Below are 20,998 nucleotides of genomic sequence, written 5' to 3'. Positions count from 1 at the left end.
TCGTTTCCTCGAGCACTGTTGGAGAAGACCGAAAACTACTGACAATGCTAATTTTACATTGAAAAAAAAAACCAAAAAAAAAACACCTCCCTCCCTCATCAATTCATGAAAATCCTCTGGACGAGAACCAAAACATTAATTTTATACGGCCTTATCTGAAAATAAAGTTTTGTCTTTCCAAAGAAAATTGTGTCTTTTCAAAAAGTCGGGTTCTACCTTTTGTTCTACCAAAATGAATTGAATAATTTCCGTTTTATTTTAGGGGCTGTGCAATAATTATGAGCCCTAGGGGAATTGCACATGCCACATTTTTGGGATCCCAATTTGCAAACCTTAAATGCTAGATATACCGGTATGTTGCGAGTGCAGCGAGCAAGAAAATTTACATATTAAAGCATTTCCACAGTTTTCCTGAGCCTTTTTAGAGCGTTTTTTGAAAAGGCGCCCCATGAATGTGTGCCAAAAATCTCTTGCCCCCCCCCCTCTCGGCTGGCCAAAATTGCTTGCCCCCCCCCCCACCCTTTCGGCTCGCCAAAAATTTCCTCCCCCAATTTTACCCTCCCTCACTAGGGCTCATAATTATTGCACAGCCCCTTAACAAGTATCTATTCAAATTTGACAAGCAAGATCTCCAACTCATTATTTGAAAATGTTTTCCATTTTATTTTGACAAGAGTCTGACAAGATAAACTACTCAAATTTGATAAGCTATACCGGTAGTCATTTTTGACAAGGCAAACTACTCAATTTGATTACTTCATTTTTGACAAGCATCTTTCTTTTCTTCCTTTTTTTTTTATCAAAAAGGGAAATCTGGTCATTTGAAACTCCCTCCAATAGCTTTTACTCGGGCTTTCACGATCAATGAACAAAAAGAGAATTGTTCAGTATTGAAGTGAGCCATTATAATTATTCAAGATTATTAGTATTATGATATGCAGTGGTTCACCATATATGGTTCTGCACCATGAATATTTATACTATGATATTTTCAATTAAAGTCCAGGAGCATGTTTCTAATTCAAACATGCTCCTGGAGCATGTACTTTAATTGAAAATATTTATAAGTAGTCAAACATATGAGCTCATATGGTGCAGGACCATAGTGGTGCAGACCATATGGTCCAGAACCATATGGCCCTATATAATCGGGCCAAAATCGCACAAAAGCTGGCGTGTCCAGGGGGGCTTTGGGGGGCTGAAGCCCTCCGCATCATTGTTACCAGCCGTTTGCGATTTTAGCCATATAAGCCCCCCGCATAACTCTGAAAGCCCCTACGGGGGGGGGGGCAAGGGGGCATCCCCCCAATATTTTCATTGCCCCCCACACTTTTGAGGCAAAACCCACCAAATCACGTAAATTTCTTTTTTTTTTGCGGCAGATATATTTACAATAAAAACGCCTTCAAAAAGTTGGTCGATTTCACATTTTATGTTATCTACAGAAGGTGGGAATTATCCTTCAAGCATACATCACTTTAGATCTGAAATCGACCAAGTAATAATGACACACGGGCAATTCTAAAACAACATCTTTTGCACAGAGTTCAATGGGATTTGAAAAGTAAAGTGGCAGTTGAAACTCTAGTGATAACACTTTTACAGTACATGATGGGGCTTCCTTAATTCATCCTCTGGATTAATAATAACATATTTTCAAAATTCGATTATGGCATAATAGTCTACTAAATATCAAGAAACATTATCAAGAAATTAAACATTTAGGCCTCTGAGGCCTATTTCTTTATTTATTTTTGCTATCAGCTGAAGATAGCAATACTGAACAGAACAAAATGATCTGACCAGGGGCGTAGCCAGCTTTTTTGGTCAGGGGGGGGGGGCAAATAAAATTTTTGGGACACAGACAAAAAAAAATTACAGTTGCATCATATACAATAAATAGAGACAAAAGGCTTTATTGGGACGATGTGCGCGCGTAGCGCACAAGAAATTAGTATTTTACGCTATTTTCGCCCATTATCAGGATGGAAAGGGCTTAATCTTAATCTAAAATTGTGTATTTTCGGGCTGAATTACCGCGGTAGAAAATGGCTCCTTGCCCCTTTTCTTTTCCTTTGCCCTCCTGATTTTCCCTTTTATTTTTTGTCAGAGGGGCACTTTTTTCTTTCATTTTTTGTCAGGGGGCTACGCTACTGGATCTGACCATATTTACCTTTAGCTGTGTCATGATATAATAATGCCCTTCCCTCATTTGACTCGTCTAGTCTGCAGCTATAAATGGCCATTTAATAGCCATTTTTCGGCAATTTCCCTATGAGATTTTCTAAAGTTTGATATCGATGGGGGGGACACGTGCCCCTCCCGTGCCCCTATGACACTACGTCACTGAAATTAACAATAAAATAGGTATGCCAGGTGAATTCAAATTTGCCATCAAACTGCATCATTTTATATATCAAATTAAAGCCCTTGAGTAAAGAAAGCCAACACTGAAAATCTTTTTGTCATAGCACTTTCCGTAGCAAAGTTACATCTTGTCAAAGATTGACTTTCATCAAAAAGATTCTGCTAGCAAAATTCCCCAAAACAGCATTACGGGGGTGTTTCTAGATCTTAGTCTCATCATCGGACGATAGCACCTTTTTTTAATGGAACTGCTATCAAAATCTCTCTGAAATTCCATGTGCGAGTCTCTCATCACCAAAAAAAATCATATATTTGGGTCAAGTGAAGTATAGACAACATATTTATGAAAGATGTTTTTGTTATCAGCTGAAGATATATAGTACCGTATTACTTTCTTTTGCTCCCATAAATAAATCGAATAGTTTATTGTTACTAATAATCTCTTTTAGATTGGTTTCTCGCTATTCAGCTGATCAATGAGTACCGTAGGACCTAAATGAATAAATAACAAATAAATCACAGCTAGCGTATTATATATGTGCACAAAAAAGAGAAATAATTAGTTACCGAAATGGTGTATTCAATTCGAGTTATCCAGTTTCCCACTTTCCCCGGAATCATGAATTGGACATAGCTAGCTTCACTAATTCTACAAAAAAATTTACAAGATAGCTTCATTATTTTAATTCTACAAAAAGCTTTTAGTGATTGCCATGTGTTGTCATGGAAATGCTTTTACCTGGCAAGTAAATTAATCTAATCTAATCAACATAGTCACAGCAAATAGCAAGCCAGTGGAAAATGAATCTGAGCTCGCTGCACTGCATGCACTGCAACAAAAGGGAATGACCCTTTAATAACTCCACTGCGCATGTTCAGTTCACACATAGCGCGTGGCTTTCCCGGATTCGCTGAAGTGTCATCGTAAAATACACGTCGTCTGCAGTGAAGGAGTTCCTGAAAAATCTCTTCATTTCTGCTACTCCAAAACCACTCATCAAGTCGTCAATAATATCTTAGTGTTCATTAAGTATCAGTTATCTAATATATGTATGAAAACAATGGCTAAGTGGAGTCAGGAGTTGTTTTGCACACTATTTTCGGTGTTGTTTACATTTGCAGTTTTTGGTCCTGAGCTTTCACTGTGTCAGAGTAAATGGGAACCAGATCCCGAAGCTGATGTCGACCCAGAATCAGGGTTTGCTTCGAAAGGAACGCTTTCTTTCAAAACTCCAGACTTAGATGACGAAGACCACTATTCGGAGCATCTACCAAGCGACTTAAAATGCGATGCATGCAATATTCTTGCATTTACGGTAAGAAAATGACACGCCCAGACTTTTAAGCTTACTTAAAAATACTTCCAAATTCGGCAGACATGCTATTAAATGTTTACATAAAATTACTCGACTGACTAGAGATATACATTGATAATGTTAGGATATTAAAATGGACATGCAAGATAGGGGCCATCTGTGAATAAATTTTCATTGCTGTAAATTGTAAAATAATTGTTTTCCTTCTCGTCCCTTGCCCCCGGCATCATTTTCTGGAATGGATGGGGTCCATGTTTGTTTGTTCTTTATTATTTTTTTTATTTCAAGCTTCTGTAATTCATTATGATGCATCATGAATCACTTGTATTTTTATAGTATTTTACTACCCCTCAGTCTTAAAATAAAGATTGCTTGAGAAGTCGAACACCAGGGGCGGGTGACTTTGCTGTCGGGCATTTAAATTTTCAAAATTACCTGCCCACCTGGACGGTGGGTAATAAATTGATGATAAACTGGTAATATCACAACCCTGAGCTGAACCACCTGAGCTAGCTCTGGGATATGATATCTGCACTTCTCTGTCGCTCTGCCACTGCAGTGAAATCACAGAAATCGTTCACTGTCAGTACAAAATGTATGGTTATATTTTTTGTGTAACTTGTGCTTTTCAATATACCGTACTCTATAAACTCTGGCATTCTGGCAAATGTCAGGCTGGCAACATTTGTGTTGGGCTGGTAACTTTTATGGGTTTATCTGCCTGACTGGCTAGTGGCCACAAATGTTAGAGAATACCCCTGGTCGTATTAAGCGATCAAAATCTAGTAGAAATCGATGAAGCGTGATACTGTGTTGAGTCAATGGAAGTACCAGTAAGTAAGTAAACATGATGGGTGATTTGTATCAAAATGTTGCTCAGATTAAACTTTAACTAAATTTTAGACTCAAAATAGGCATCATTTGCTCTAAAAGATACAATGGACTCATCAAAATAACCAAATTGAAACATCAGCAGAATATTCAACATTGCTAAAAATGTCACTTGTCATATACTTGTCTATTGTATGCAAACTCAAAAATTAATTAAACTCTTCCAAGACTTCCGAAGACTCATCAGCAAGTTTGGTGAAAAATCAATTACAAAAACCTAGCTTGCGGTGGGTGTGTATTAAATACATGTTGGTGGACACCGGAATGTCTCTCTGTCTTAAAGAGGAAGCCCAGTCAGAACATTTGTGACTGGTTATCATATTAATCAGTGCCAAGGTTATCTCTGAATTTGACCTTGCTAATTGATGCAAAAATATTAAAACATCAATTAGCACTTGTCAAATTCAGAGATAACTTGTCACTGATTAATTTGATAACCAGGCAGGTTTGGTTCATCCGGGAAGAACTGCTCTGGTTAGGTTTCATCTTTAGGTTCAGTTTTGCTAACCACTGAAGATTCGACAACTTCAACAACACCATGTATGCTTGATGGTACCGGACCCTGATGCTGCCCATCAGAGAACTGTACACATGTGCATAAATTAAAAATGTGTGTACATCTTAATCTTATGGATTCAAAGTCAATTTTAAAACAAGAATAAAATGTGATAACATTTTCTTTTCCAGTTTGCTGAGAAACTTCAGAGAGCTGTGGACAACCAACCATCTCTTAAAGGCAAACTCCCTGAATCACAAGTGTTAGATTTACTAGAATCAACATGCAAAGATGACTTTAATCAGTAAGTATGTGGGTACAAATAAAATGAGTATACTACTACACTGGAGGGCCGGAAATTTCTTTCCAGGTTTGGTCATGGAAGGGGAGGGAAATTGAATTGGGGGAAGGGGTGGAGCGAGAATATGTGCCTCTAATTCCCCCTTCCCAAATGGCATGAATGGTGGAATTTTGTATGATTTTGGACCAGAACAAAAATGGCAAATTCTCCATTTTAAAGATGGGAGGGGGTAGAGTGAGGAAATGTGCCTAAATTCCTCCTCCCCCTCCCCCCGCCCCCTCCAAATAGTGGAATTTTACATGGTATTGGACCAGAGCAAAATGGCAAATTCTCTTCCATTTTAAAGGTGAACAAATTAACAATCAATATGCATTGAAAAAATGCTGGTACCCCCTCAGACCTTATATTGTGTGGTTGGTAATTCTCCACATTGAGTTTAAAAAACTATTACCACAGGACTTTTACCCACCTAAAATGTGGGTACTGTTTTAGATTTTACTCATTCTAAAGCAATACCATCCACAACTCTGACGATGCATGCATCATACATAGCAATTGCAAGTAAACAGCCTTGAGGGATCATATGGTGGAGATTGCTTTAATAATTAACCTACAAATAAAATGAAATAAATTCACACAGAAAACACCATATTTTATTACGTTGATCTGTGTGGTGTTTTTTTTACAATACCAGCAAAATTAATTTCTATGAATATCATTATCATTTCTATTAGTCATGGTCAACTGATGATAACCCTTCCAGGTGACTATTTTATGACTGTACTCAATTCCCTGGCTCAAAAGATAACACTTGGTAGAACATCAGAAGCTCTATTTTTAAACAGGCATGAGAATTTTCAGATTTTTCCTGTTTTGTCATGAAAATTTATTCTCATGCCTGATTTAATATATAGGACCATTTTTTGCCGCTGTTTTATTTTTTTCCAATTCGACAACACAAAAATCTCACGAAAGATGGCATTGGTTTTTTAACTTTGGAAACCTGAAATCCTACTCAATTTTTCTGAGAAAAAGTAGTGATAAAGTCCTGTGTTTTATAAATGCTCAAACTTAAACAAATTAAAATTCCCAGCATTTTTTGGCATTTTGGACAACTTAAATGATGTATATGTGCATACATTGCTTGCCTGTGAAAAACTACCCTTTTTACGTGTTGAATGAGCATGATATATCGACACCTTGGAATACAAGTAATCACCTGGGCTTTCAGTTGAAAAAGAATGATTTACCATTCAACACCAATGTGATTGATTAACACACTTTATACAATTTTGATGAACACAGAGTCGGTATCAAAGAAGTGAAAGGTAAAAAGAGACTAGCAGGACCAGGTTTGGAGACTAAAGACATACCAGGTATAATGCAAGGAGGCGGTAAATGGCCCGGAAGGTGGGTACACACTGTTAAATTAAATCTTATAACCAATGTACATCTTATCAAATATCTTGAGATGTTTTCGTTATCCACAGAGTCGGTATCAAAGACATACAAGGTGTGAAGAGACTTTCTGGTCCTGGATTGGATATCAAAGAAATGGCTGGTATTCAACAGGGAGGGGGGAGATGGCCCATGAGGTGAGAGGTCGTATGGTTGTGTCCGTCATGATGCATGGATGTAATCCAGCTATAAATCCAGCATGAAGTGTTAGTGATTGTGCACAGCATCATTGATTATCCCGTCACCAGTGACTACCCACACTATAAACCGCAAGATATATTGTGTACATGTGACCCAAAAGTGGCAATTGAGAGTTCACTTGTCCACACAGGACAAGTTGTCCACTCAAGACAAGTTGTCCACTCAGGGCAAGTGCCTGATTCCACTTGAAATCCATACACCCCCTATGCCAATTTTCTCCGTAATTTTGAAACTGCAATGTCATTTGAAATTGGGAGTATGACCTGTAAAAGAATGCCTGATCATTTAAAAAGATGTACAGCACTTTTGCATCCCACTTTGAAATTAAAGTTGATCACAATTTGTGACAGTGCAGATGGTGATGCCTATAGACTAATGGGGCTATTTTAGTTTAAATCCATACCCCTATTCCACACAGGGAGTGAGTATTTCAAATTGGGTTACCTGAATGGATAACTCCATTTGAAATGTACACCCCCTGTGTATGTCTTCCATATGGGTGTATAGATTTCAATTGGAGAAGTCTGTGGTATGTGCACTACAACCTTCACATGGCACTGATTCAATAGCGTTAAGTATTTTCTATCATATGCATGCATGTTGATTAGTGAGTGTTGTAATATTGTGATGAAAGTACTTAACATATATCGTAAAAGGGCAACAAACAAACCATTAGTGAAAGACAAAGGGCCCAAGACTGATGGCTCTGTAACAGTGAATCACAGAATGTCAGATACCGTACTCCATTTGTGTTAGTTAGTACAAAGAACTAGCTCAGTTTGCAGATTGTGACGCCCTTCAAATAATGTGATTTTGGGTCAAGAAAGATATACCGGTCATTACCAGAAACCACTTTACACATACTTTGAAGTTACAAAATAGCCTCACTTCTCCAAATTCTTTTGCCCATGCTAATTATTATAACATTTAAATAAATCCAAGTAAGATAAATCATCCACAGTAAGAGTGTAGGTCGGCCAAGCCTGCTTGCCTGGCCTTCGTTTTCCAACAATGCTTTAATAAACCACCAAGTTCATTTTAAATATATTATAACATTTATACATTTTGGTTCATGCTTTGAATACCATTGTAAGGCTTTTGTATTAAAAGCTGACATATGGCATTAATGATTCACATTGGGAAGTCATTTTTTACAGCTGAATGGACAAGTCATATGTGACACATCTGTGCAGAAGTGAATTGCAAACCGTTTGTACTGTTCACCAGTTCATGTACTCTTATAGCAATGTCTTTTACACACCAGTTGTTATAATTAAATAATTTTGTATTCAATTTGTGATTTGCAACTATGTTGATGCACCCAGCCACAAATTGGAAATCAGGTACTTTACTTACTCAAACATGTATCCAATGGGATATATTCCATTTGAAATCCATACACCCCCTATGGAAGACCTAACCATAATCTTCCACACAGGGGGTGTATACTTGAAATGGAACTCAATTTGAAATACATGCATACTGTATAAGTATATATGTTGTATGGACTTCAAGTGGATTAGCCAAGTGTTAGCATTATTGCACAAGTAGTGCATTTTAAAAGACAAAACAGAAAGAAATAAACAGCACAAATTAACCACGGCTAAAACAAAACAGTACTAACCTATACAACAATAAGAAAACAAAACAAAATACAGGAATTAAAAGAAAAACAAAAGGAAAAAAATACAAGCAGAAATGAAACAAAATCGCAGATTCAAAAATAAAACACACTGCTTACTTTTTGAATCCCTTTCTTCTCACAGAATGCAGCAGATCTGTAGGTACTACCTAGGAGAGCCAGGTGATGAAGAAATCTTTGAAGCGTTCACAGAAGGAAATCTCAAGCAGTTTTTATGCTATGAAGAAGATAGAGATTGCAACAAGAAAACCAAAGCTAAGCCCAAACCCAAGAAAACAAAAACAAAGAAGGGGAAGAAGATTAGTAAAAAGGACAAGAAAGCAAAGGAAGAATTATGAAAATAATTCTGATGAACAAAACTCACTTAATTTTGTCACTGCTTTTGTTTTAAACTGTTAACTTCAGTATATTCATGCTCGGCCCCCAACTCAACACAAAAGTTGACAACCATGCGAGTTACCAAATTGCGCAGAAACTGGGGTATTATTTTTTTGCCAGTAGCAAGGACTGTGAAATTGGCAAAATTGAGAAAATCCAGAAATTTTATGTCAATATTTAGTGTCATTGATAAGGGGTGTTTGAAATTCTAATCATTGAAAAGGGGTGTTTGAAATTTTGGTCATTAAAAACTACAAAAAAGGGGTTGTTTTTGGCCAAATTTTGTCCTTGATTTTGCATGAAAAAAAGGGGGGTAAATTTGATGAAAAATCATTGCAAAGGGGGCTTTTGAAAGATTTGGTAACTCTCTAGGTTGTCAACTTTTGTGTTGAGTTGGGGGGCCGGGTATTTGTGTAAACTAAACACGAAGAGTTCAGATTCAAAATTCAAAGCATGATATACATGTTTCCAATAGCTCCTTTGTGTATTAATGTCATATTTCATCATTGATTCATGTGAAGATGTACTTCTATAAGAGCTAAATGGGAGCCATGCTTGATAGGGAATCATATATTTGTATCATTCTTGATACAATATTGAAAGCTGACTCTGAGTGATCCATTCAATATAGAAAGTGGTGTATGCAAGGGGGGAGGGGCAGCAGGCACAGTCCTCCTCTCTTGTCCTTGAACTTATATTATTACAATATTGATATTAATAATATCACAAGGCAGCTATCACATGGCATTACAATTTGCATCTGAACTTTTTGGTGAACAAACAATACTCACTTTTATTTGGTGTCTTCACTGATTTTAGGATGTTTTAACTAAAGTACCAAATATTGATTTTTATTGGGAAGTGGAATAATGTGTGATGTGATCAAGCAAGATGATTCAGGATAATGACCAGATGTAATTTTGACTGAATAAGTCACTTTTGTAATAGCGAGAGTATTCAGTAATAATAAGCATCTCGCAAACAATAAAAAGGTGACAAGCAGTCTTATACCTAAGGGCTGATGAACAGCAGGGTCATCTCCCACATGGGCTGAGGACCAACCACAGGTGATACCCTCACCCCTTCCTGCGGGCGACCACTTGCTGACATATGCCCAGCAATGGGAGCGATTCTTCCTTCATGTAAGCTTACACCAAATTAACCTATTGTCAAGACTTAATTCTGAGATTAGGCAGCTTTATTTCTGCCAATGAAGTCTGGCAAGTATTAAAGTCTGTGTATAATTACACAAAGGCCAATTACATGCAATAAGTTTGTAGTAGTAGCAAAATGCTACACAATTTTCATCATTCATAAGCATTAGCTCCCGAAATTTGGTGAGCATTTTTGCTACACAAATAAAATTGCTTAATGCGGACCCTGATTACATGATTGCCAGTGTCTCAGATTTAATTTCCACAAAATCTGAATCATTTGCTTGATCACATCCACCATTTGGTAGCCCAATTGGGTGACTTTTGACGATTTTCCTTGCGACTTTTCCAATTTCCTGTCCCATAGAAACCAATGGTTAAGAACAAAATTGGGTGACTTTTCAATGTTGGCTCCGGCGACTTGGGTAGTTAGTTACCTGTCCCCTAAAACCAATGGTTGACAAATTGGGTGACTGTATACCCAAATTCTCTTCACAACTTTTATATCATTCCATTCTTGTGATATGTGCACATGCACAATGAATTATGATATTGTACTTTAAATTAAAAGGACTAAATTGCCTCAAACATTAAAAACATGTTTGCTTATTTCTTTTAAGTTTGTTTTTTCAAATTCCTTTATTATTTCAGCCTTGACAATCACATGTTACTGCCATTTTAGTAAATTTTATGCAGTTCACTTGAATCTAATTTGAAATTTTTAATAATTTACTGTTTCCTGTTCTAATTTTTAAATTCCTAACCACCAGGCAGTTAAGCTGAATTTATACTCGATCGCTTTTGCAGAAAAGCGATTTTCACGCATGCTCAATGTTTACTTACATTTCCAGAGCGTCAAGCCGATCAATCGATTCAAATCGCGGAGGCAAAACGAGCGTCGCTTTTGCAAGTTGAAGAAATCTCAACTTCCCAGCGATATCGCTTGACACGTGAATGCGTCAACCAATCATATACAACCAACTGGATCTATTATTTTGCTAATTAATTTACCTTTCTCGATTTTTAACTTTTGGTGATAAATTAATTCAAAGCAATAATTATTGACAGCAACTCATGTTTTAAAAATGTATTTTGTGGCATTTAAAATATTTTAATTGTCGTCTGCAATCGCTATAGCCGTGATAAGTATAAATGCAAAAGCGACGGGCGATGCATCGCAAAATTCGGCGATTGCAAATCGCTTTTTCAAAAGCGATTAATCGCATCGCTCGGCGATCGAGTATAAATTCAGCTTTAGTCTTAAAATATCTAACTTAAAATCAACACCAAAACACCTTGATATTTGAGCAAGAAATTCTCATAACGTGCACAATTTATTCTAAAATGATTTCAATGGCAAATTTTGATTAATCAAAGAAAACAAGCAAAAACAGAATGTTTTGATTTTACATAATCATGTGTGTTAATTACATTCCTATTTTAAGCTTAGAAGGTGCATTCCTGTTTACAAAAAAAGAAAAGAAATATTACCTATCAGGCTCAATTTCTGAAGCTGTGAGGCCAGTTGCAGGCAACACAGGTTTAAATTTTGTTTCACCAGGTCAATCTCAAATGGCAAGCAATATGGGATGTGGTGTACTACGTGTACAAGAATACAAAATTGTATCCTATATTTTGCCATTATTGAAGGTGGGTGACCAGATTGACAGCCTTAACTCTGCTTTACCCCAATGAGATTTGTTGCATCAGAAGAGAGCTTTAACTTTCCTTGAAACCCTGGTGAAATTTTCTGCCAGAAATATGTTTTGTTTAGATGCTATAAAACAAACAAACAAGAAGTTACAATGGATGTACCGTTCTTTGGGACATTGCGATACACATTTTTTGTACTTAGGTCCAACTAGAACACAAAATGTATGCGATGTGTCTCTTTTGTGACAAATCAGACCATCCACCTTCAAACCCTACACCCTGTAAAACTATGTGATTGGGTACAAGAGACATTGCAAGGTAGTTGATTAAGCCCTGCAGTTGTCCAAAGCATCTTGCCCACTGCCTGTTTGATCTAGGTTATTATGCCTCTGATACAATTTTGTTTGATATTGTCAAAGGAATCAGGAATGCACCTTTGAGCTGATGCACTTCAGGAGCGTAGCAAGATCCTCGGGGGACCTATCCCTTACCAACTTCATTTTCACTATTGCTCGGAGCCCCTGAACCCTTGGGGCCCATGGACTTTGTCCAACCACTTGCAACGCCCCTGATGCACTTGTAAAAATGTTATTTTGTGCCTTGTATGATGGTAATTGTGATATTGATTATGTAATAATTTTTATGTATATGTGTATATGTCAAAGCAACAACATTGCCAGTATTTTGTGAATGTTATTATGTATTCCATTTTAGAGAAAATAGATTAATTTTCTAGACCATTACTGTCATGAGAACATCACATTTTAAGTAGATGTTAGTATATATTATGTACAAGAAGTTGTGAACACTTTAGTTTCAATCAAGTCTTTCTTTCTTCATTCCTAGTCACAATCTTTCTTTAAGCACACATGATTTCAATTTGAGAGTTGAATGCCAAATGCTATTCCATACACTCCCTATGGAAGACATGACCTTAATCTGGAGTTACTTGTTCAGGTAACCCATTTGAAATTTGCACTCCCTGTGTGGAAGGTGAAGGTCATGTCTTCCATAGGGGTGTATGATTGTCAGTTAGAATAGCCCAATAGTGTCCTCCTCCATCAGTTTGATTCCGCTGACTCCATCATCTGCCAATTTTAAAGTACAAAGCTGTTTCTGATTGGCTATAGACGAATCCAATTTCACGCATTCATACACCTCAATGGCTGCCAAAGTTGGGTCCCCGTCGGCTCCATCTCACCTAAAATGTGAAATGATGCGGCCTTGGAGGGTATTTTAAACTGCATTCTATCACCTGTGTTACACGGAGACAAAAGAATAATGACAGTGTACAACACAAAAGAATCTAACATCGAATTTTAAGCGGGTTTAATCCACCCAATTGGGCAGTCACTACACCAGTTTGGTGCATGCCGGGACCCGTCATGGCCGTCCAAATCCTGACCATGACTTGGCTCGTTGGATTCGTCTATACAGATATGTCATGAGAAAGGAACATCCGGGAATGATACTAAAATAGTATTAATAGGCTTTTATGGTTTATCATGGCACATGACTAAGCTAAGGTCGCCAAGTTTCAAGACTCGTAGTGGGCAAGGGTTCATAGCCAGTCAAAAAGGGCTTATGATGTTATTAGCAGATGGTTTTTGTGGAGTGTACAGGATCAAACTAGTGGTGGAAGAGATATGTTCGTAGTAAGTGAATAGCAATCAAAAAGTAATGATCAACAATCCTCTTGCATTAAGTGTCGAATGTAGCAGTTCCAGTTGAAATTCTTACACCCTCTGTGGAAGACATGATCTTTATCTTCCACACAGAGAGTGTGAATTTCAAATGGGGTTACCTAAATGAGTGACTCCATTTGAAATATAGACCTCCTGTGTGGGTGTCTATAAGTTCATGTCTTCCATTGGGGTGTATGAATTTCAACGGGAAGAGCCCATTTGGCTTGCTGCACTTTAAGGTCATGATTTTATCAGGTCTTACAGATAATAGATGGCTGCTAAAATCATGATCTTTGAACAACAATTATGTTTTCATGCAAATTCATTTATGCAATTAGCAAAATATTATAAAATGATTTAAACAGACTTCAAAAACAAATTGGAAATTCAGAATGGTCTACACATCTGTATCAAGAGTATACTGTTTAATGAAGAAGGAGCCCGCTCCTAACAAGAGATAATCAACATTGCAATCCTGAGGAGGACAGGTTTCCATCAAATCTGTTCATTATTTGATTTTCCAATTTCACATTCTGTGTCTGTTTTGTAATAAATGTGTTCAATAGAAACACAAACTTGTAAGTTCATTAGTTCTAAACTTCAGATTTAGATATATCTAGAATATGACTATACTATATGTTTTGTATTAGATACAATAATGTACTAAAATGATTGTACTTGATATTTTCACATTCTTTTTGTAGCACTTTGGTAATAAAATAGAGTATAAATAAATATACTATATGATATATCACACACAATTCAATTTACGCTTCTGCTTATAATTTATTGTTCTCACCTCATATACATTTGTATAATTCAGAAAAGATAATGTCCAACTTCCAACAGTTAGTTTTTGTAAATTCTAGGGCATGGTATCTGAATACTTTTGGGAATTGGGTGAGCAGATTTTTCTTTTGTTGAAAATTTGAAACATTTGCTATGCTGTCAAGCAAGAATTTGTCATGAGCCCCTCAAATTTTTTCTCCCCCAGCATGCCCCCCCCTAGTGTTAACACAAAAATCCAAAAATTAAACAAATTTCCACTTTTTGTGGCAATTTTGTGCAAAATTTGTTGATTTTGCCCCCTTTGCTAAATTCACTATGCCCCCCCTGCCACTGACACATCTCTCACAGTAGTTTCTTTACAAATCAGAACTTTACAATAAGTATTTAGTCAACAAAAATAGTCTTTCCAGGAACCACTATTAACTGCTTATGTACTTTGTCTCACCTGAAGTTCAGGAATGACATCATTGCTTTTCTCGTGAGTGCGTTACACTCTGCACGATTAATTTTACAGGTGCAATTAAATACTGTGATCAACAAAATATGTACCCAAGTCACTACCGAACTTGGGGTGAACCAAAGTTAAGTATTTTTACCCTTGGCAAAGCAATGATGCTAGACCATTGAGGCAGCCACTTCGGTGTGCGTATCTACGAGGCATGTTTAAATGAACATGTATATACACCATCACTTTCAAGATGCTCCAAATGAAATAAATGCACCCTGGAATCCAATTCACTAAACTTTATGAAGCTTTGTCTCCAAATTGTTTGTAACTTACAACTTGTAAGTTCCATATCACTGAACTTACGAATGGTACCCATCGTAAATAATATGGATTTACTACTGGGACCCTTCATAAAGTTACATCTAGTAAAAGGGTATTCGTAACTTACAAATGGTTACTTGAGATACGAAGGGTTAAAAGTTTAGTGAAATGGACTACTGATGTCGCATGGCTTACTCGCAAGCAGTAACAATACCACAGAAATATCTTGGACAGTGTATACTTTTTCCCCAACAATGAATCAAGTTGTTTTGGCAAACACAGTACGACTTCAGAGATCTTCAAATAACCTTGAATTTTCGATGTGTGACACATATCTTCATCAGAAGAAGTCCTATGATGTTATGTTGGACTTGCCCTTTTGTTGACCATTGGCAACTTTTGGTCAAATGGGGATGTTGTACAAAGGGCAAATCCAATACATCATCATAGGACTTCTTCTGTGTGTGACACATCAAAAATTCAAGGTTAGTTGAATTTGTTGTGCCGAAAGTCAGTTTAAACCTTTAGCAGGGTTCCCGCAACATGAAGCTTTCAAAATTCAAGGATTTTTCATGGACTTGCAAGGTCCAAAAGCATGATTTTCAAGGACTTACCACAACACAAATATCATGATGTGGCACATATTAACGAAAGTGACAGCTCCTCTCCACTCCCCAAATTTTGTCAAAATTATACTTTAGGTAAAATTCCAATTTTTAAGGACTTTCAAGGACCTTGTGCAAATTTCCAAGACTTTTAAGGCCTTGAAAAGGTGTTTTCAAATTCAAGGACCGTGGGAACTCTGTTTTAGCAATTGTTTATCACCAGCACATATGAACATGCATCCGAGTTCAAAGATCATGCCTGTTGACAGCAAATTACAATTTCACCTAAAATTTTACAATCCTGAAGATGATTCCATTCCTACTTGACCAGTTTCTTTGAGGTAAGCTAGTAGCTGTTCACATGTTGTTTCTGCTGCGCTTAGACACCCGTCAAAGTTAGAATGTGTGAAGGCATCACCAGTAGCAAGTATTGCACAAGAGGGAAGCTTAGTGAGGAAGACACAACCCGGTGTGCCTTCTACTGGTGTAGACACCTGAAAAATACAAGATAAACAAAGAAGAAAAATTATTGCAAGCCCTGATTCTTAAAGTAGCAATCCACATGTTCAATTTCTGGAAATATTGAGCAAGCAACTTGATGAAAATTGATTATGATTTTCAAAAACTAATTATGCTTGCCAGGTAATAAGGCTAGTAAAAATGGCAGTATCTAAACAATTAAGAACTGCTGTGCTGCTGCAGTCTCGCCTGAATTTAACAGTAACAATGGGAATGTATTATTTGCTTAAAACTTTGTTATTAATTTGGCTATATATATGAGTTGACCTCAATGTTTATCAACAAAGGCAAGGGAATGGCATATCAATATGCTTGAGTGAACTGCATACAACCACTACACATAATTCTCAATAGCCTTATTGTCATGTGACGGTAGTTTTAAAAGCACGAGCCCTGAAGAAATTATGATGTGCACTCATAAAACAATAGAAATTGTGATGATGCGTGCGCATACTGCCAGGCAATGATGTCATAGGTCAACTCATCTATACGGTACATAGATACTTCATGTAGAGCGGTTGTTGCACCTCAAAGCTGGACTCAGCTAGGCTTCCACAGCACGGTTCGCACTTATTACCACCATAACCTTACAGGTTAGGTAGAATTATAATTTTGAATTCAGACACACTTTTTTAATGTTTATGTGTGTAAATTCCAGTGCCCCCACCAAAACAAAAGTTGCAATATTCGCTTACACATTATTTTGTGTATCACTTCTTATATCATGCTTGAATCTAAAACTTTGTTTTACTTTGAAAGAAAGATTTTGTAAAATATGTATAATAAAGATAAATTATCCCCAAAATGGGCCTTTTTAGTTGACATCCATACGTACACCCGCTATGGAAGACATGACCTTGATTTTCCACACAGGGAGTGTGAATTTCAATTGGGCTATACCAATGAGTGATTCCATTTGAAATCTACACCCCCTTGTGTGGAAGGTTAAGGTCATGTCTTCTATAGGGGTGTAAGGATTTCAACTGGAATAGCCCATTTCATGCCTAATACTTACCTGTGAATATCTCCATTTTTGGCATTTGATACTGGCTGGTTCCGGTAGGTTTGGTACCAGGTTTCTCAAGTGTTCCATTACGATACCTTGCACTTCATTCTTGTCTGTTTCTAAGTACTTGATACCAAAGGGAACGCTAGTGTGTACCACCATGGAAGCACCCAACTCACTGGATTCTGATGAAGATAAAAAGAAGCAAAGACAATTTAGGGTAGGACTGGTTTACTCTGGTTTACGAGCAGTCAAGTTAGCTCAATCGATAAGGCGTTCGACTATGGTGCGAGATGTTGCGGGTTCAAACCCTGGTGGTGCCTAGTACACTCTTGTAGAAAATTTGAGTTAGCTCAAAATTCCCCCAGACAAGGAACTTACTATTCATTGTCTCGTTGTAACCGTAACTCGGGGAGCTGATCCTGGTTGCGTAGGTAATATGTGGAATTTCGAGGGTGTGCCCTCTTGCAGCAGCAAAGTCCCTGTATTGTTGTTAAATGGTTTACGGAATGATGTGGGGCCGTAGTGGTCAGCAACAACCTGTAAAGTGTGCTGATCGAGGATTGTGGATCAACGTCTATAGGCATTGTGTAGCACACTATAAATCACTGCGCTTTTTTTGGTTGCATGGTATTCTGGAAGGAGGTGTAACTAACATGAACGTGTCTACAGGATAATCCTGATATGGCAAAATGGTGTATCAAAAACTTTGCTGCACTGTTCTGACAAATACACATTTTATATGGGTCTCCTAGTCACATAATATGTATGTAACATTGTGTCAACTCATAATGACCCACCTTTAACCCCTCTCTTCCTGTTATCTACTGCCAGCCATCGTATACATGGGTCTCCCGTCACATATGTTGCATCCCATGGTACATCGATATCACTGCCAGGACTGAAGAATAAACCCAGAGCATATCGACTGGAATAACAGGCAGATTCTAGTTGCTGTTTTGTGTCTGGATGTTGAGCTGTTCGAAGAGAGAAAAACAACACGGTATCACTCTATGAAACAAACACAAGTTTTCTATCTCCCATTCTCAGACATCTGTTTTACCCAATGCCCTTTGAGCAGTGGCAAAGCCAGGACTGTGTCCAGTTTGGATAGGAAGTGGTCGAATTCTACATCATGGGGATCGAGGCAACACTCTGGGATACACATTGCACAGCCCCCATGGGATTACTGTTTAACAACTATACTTCTTGTTGATAGATTTTTCGGTTTTTAAATGTATCTCAGCAGTACAAACCTAGATATTCCTGGGTGGTTCCCGGAAGTTTCATCAGCTGAGGTAATGGCATAGTAAGAATGACAGCATCAAATGGCTTGACTGAGTCCCATGTGGCATCTGGGCTCCCTTCCTTATGACCACTTGCATATAACTTGACATCAGACAAGGACTTGTCTTCTACTGTGTCTAGTTTGGATAGGAAGTGGTTGAATTCTACATCAATTCCTGTATGTACAGAAAAAATAATGCATGTTTATTAGTTGAAGTGAATATGATAATGTTAAAATGGCTTTTGTCTAGTAATTATATCCTTTGTTTGTTTGTTCAAGCAATGTTTTTTGAGTCCCAACAGATATCCTAAGTTGCTCACAAAATGAAACGCAGCCATCTTTAAATCCTCTTGGACAAGGACCTTTTCTATGGATTTTCATCGCTTTACTCATTGGAAAACCTTCAAGAGCTAACTCTGGCTTTGAAAGTTAATCTAGATCCATGATCATTGGGACAAGGTCCTTGTCTGTATAGTGTCAATGATCATTATTGATGTATACTGGTCAGCAACTATAAACTTAGGACCTCTGGGTATCTATACGACCGCTGTGCCATCATGGGTCTTGAAATAATGAGGCATCTGAAAAGCATCATCAATAAAAAATAAACATTTGAACAATTATTTAATATGCCTTTTGTGCATGTGCACCAAGTTATGGAACTCTCTTCCTCTGGGCATTTGCGGCTGTATTCAAGAAAACTTTCCTCTTCAAAATCTACTTATAATGTTCTTAGATGAATAATGTTAGTTTGTTGTATGAAGGTACCATATTTATTTGATGTTTTGTAAGTTGTGTTTATCTGTACCGCATCTTTGAATAGGCTACCTAGATAGATGGCACATTATAGTCAATGGCTGACCACTGACCTTCAGACCAGTTAGAATCACCGAGCTATATTCCAGTTGAAATCCATTATGGAAGACACAGCCTTAATCTTCTACACAGGGAGAATTTCAAATAGGGTTACCTGTATGGGTGACTCCATTTGAAATCTACATCCCCTGTATGGGTGATTAAAGTCATGTTTTCCACAGGGGGTGTATGGATTTCAACTGAAAATAGCCCAATACGGTACCTGATTGTTTGATGAAATGCTTGACCAATGAACTGATTCCTTTAGGTGCCACATAATGCTTGGTTCCTGGCTCATAACTATCACTCTTCATGCCATCAATTTTACTGGTCAATGGCTCCAGTAGACCACATGTAGTCAAATCTTTATAATATCTGCAGAGAAAAAAAATTAATAAAGAAAACGATGTTGTACTCACCTCACCGATTTAAAAGGAATCAGATTAAAAACTTTGGTTTAGTCAGTCTCAACTATTTCTGGGCAATTACATGTCGTGAAAAGAAAATTTTGCTCAGGAAATTAAAATTGAAAAAGAAAAGGGCTTGAAGTTGATCCAGAGGGTGATGTTCGTGGGGTAGTAGCATTTCCGTATTGGATTTGATGCATATGTTGGGCTCCCCCTTTATCAGTATCACTTTCACACAAAGACCATATTAAAAACAACAACAGAATCACTTGCTCTGTCAGCCAAAGACCCTTTCAATCTTGGATCTATCAAACCCCATATCTTTTCTTTTTTTTTCAATTTGAATAGCAACATTCATCTAGCACTGTTTTAATTACTTGCTTTAAATAACAACTTAATCTATCTGAAGTCATTTACAAGTATAGGCAATATATATAATTCTTGATCATGAGAGGTGGTACACCTTCTGAGTAGCCTACTGTTCAAAGTTGGTTTCTTACCTTGCATGTTTCTCTGCATATTTTGGTATAACTGTGACATACTGAGCACCTAGGTCAGCTACACAAAGATTATTGTCTGGACTACGGCTTGTACTCATCCGCCCTCCTATATGGAAAAAAATGGGGAAAGATCAAGACATTTGAAAAAAACAACAACATTATTTTATTTCCCCTTGTCTCTGTTCATAGTGGTGTCTGTTTCCTGATGTAGCTTCAAGAATCATTTATCTACATTTGTAATGTCTATTGCATCTAGCCTTATTTCTGACCAGTGGCAGTACATGATATGATTATGAGACCAGGATAACTTCAAAAACATGTAACAATTTTAAGCTTACCTGTTCCTTTGGATTTGTCCCACATAACCAGCTCAACATTTTGAAGCAATCTCTGTCGCAATATATTTGCACAAGCAGCACCAGTAGCTCCTGCACCTACAATTAAAATTCTAGGCATCATTACTCACAAATCCACCTGCGAAACTGAAGTAAAGATCACAAGTTGTTGTTGATCAATATTCTTGTGGCATGTTACATGTTGTTGATACCTTGACCTTGTAAACAAGCGTGGAGAAAATAATTTGGCTGTTTACATTTTCTGTATAGGGGTAAGTAAATAAAAATTACTATTTATACTACATACAGAAAGTAAAATTACAACATTATTTTCATTTTATTAAAAAAATTATTTATATTTAATATCTTGAACAAGAATATGT

At 37.2% G+C, this 20,998-nt stretch overlaps 2 protein-coding genes across 2 annotated transcripts; one reads left to right on the top strand and one right to left on the bottom strand.

Annotated features, from left to right (window-relative positions):
- Positions 1 to 3,284: 3,284 nt before the first annotated feature.
- Positions 3,285 to 9,839, top strand: LOC140171931 (marginal zone B- and B1-cell-specific protein-like). Its single transcript, XM_072195277.1, has 4 exons — positions 3,285 to 3,683; positions 5,262 to 5,374; positions 6,677 to 6,781; positions 8,797 to 9,839. Exons 1-4 carry the CDS (start codon positions 3,420 to 3,422, stop codon positions 9,008 to 9,010), a joined length of 696 nt encoding a protein of 231 aa, XP_072051378.1. The 5' UTR covers positions 3,285 to 3,419; the 3' UTR covers positions 9,011 to 9,839.
- Positions 9,840 to 15,998: 6,159 nt separating this feature from the next.
- Positions 15,999 to 20,828, bottom strand: LOC140171930 (renalase-like). Its single transcript, XM_072195275.1, has 7 exons — positions 20,619 to 20,828; positions 20,281 to 20,386; positions 19,597 to 19,748; positions 18,487 to 18,693; positions 18,031 to 18,207; positions 17,240 to 17,415; positions 15,999 to 16,199 (listed from the first exon to the last, which is right to left on the bottom strand). Exons 1-7 carry the CDS (start codon positions 20,737 to 20,739, stop codon positions 15,999 to 16,001), a joined length of 1,140 nt encoding a protein of 379 aa, XP_072051376.1. The 5' UTR covers positions 20,740 to 20,828.
- Positions 20,829 to 20,998: the final 170 nt, after the last annotated feature.

This window comes from Amphiura filiformis, chromosome 15, assembly GCF_039555335.1.
Source record: "Amphiura filiformis chromosome 15, Afil_fr2py, whole genome shotgun sequence".
Classification (NCBI taxonomy): domain Eukaryota; kingdom Metazoa; phylum Echinodermata; class Ophiuroidea; order Amphilepidida; family Amphiuridae; genus Amphiura; species Amphiura filiformis.
Note: the sequence above shows the minus strand (reverse complement) of the source record. Positions and strands in the feature narration are given on the sequence as shown.

Coding starts and splice junctions, on each gene's coding strand:
- LOC140171931 (XM_072195277.1), top strand. CDS start 3,420: ATGAAAACAATGGCTAAGTGGAGTCAGGAGTTGTTTTGCACACTATTT. Junction 3,684..5,261: donor GCAATATTCTTGCATTTACG/GTAAGAAAATGA, acceptor TTTCTTTTCCAG/TTTGCTGAGAAACTTCAGAG. Junction 6,782..8,796: donor GGCGGTAAATGGCCCGGAAG/GTGGGTACACAC, acceptor TTCTTCTCACAG/AATGCAGCAGATCTGTAGGT.
- LOC140171930 (XM_072195275.1), bottom strand. CDS start 20,739: ATGATGCCTAGAATTTTAATTGTAGGTGCAGGAGCTACTGGTGCTGCT. Junction 17,416..18,030: donor CAGGAAGAGAGGGGTTAAAG/GTGGGTCATTAT, acceptor TATCTTCATCAG/AATCCAGTGAGTTGGGTGCT. Junction 16,200..17,239: donor AAAAATGGAGATATTCACAG/GTAAGTATTAGG, acceptor TGTATTTTTCAG/GTGTCTACACCAGTAGAAGG.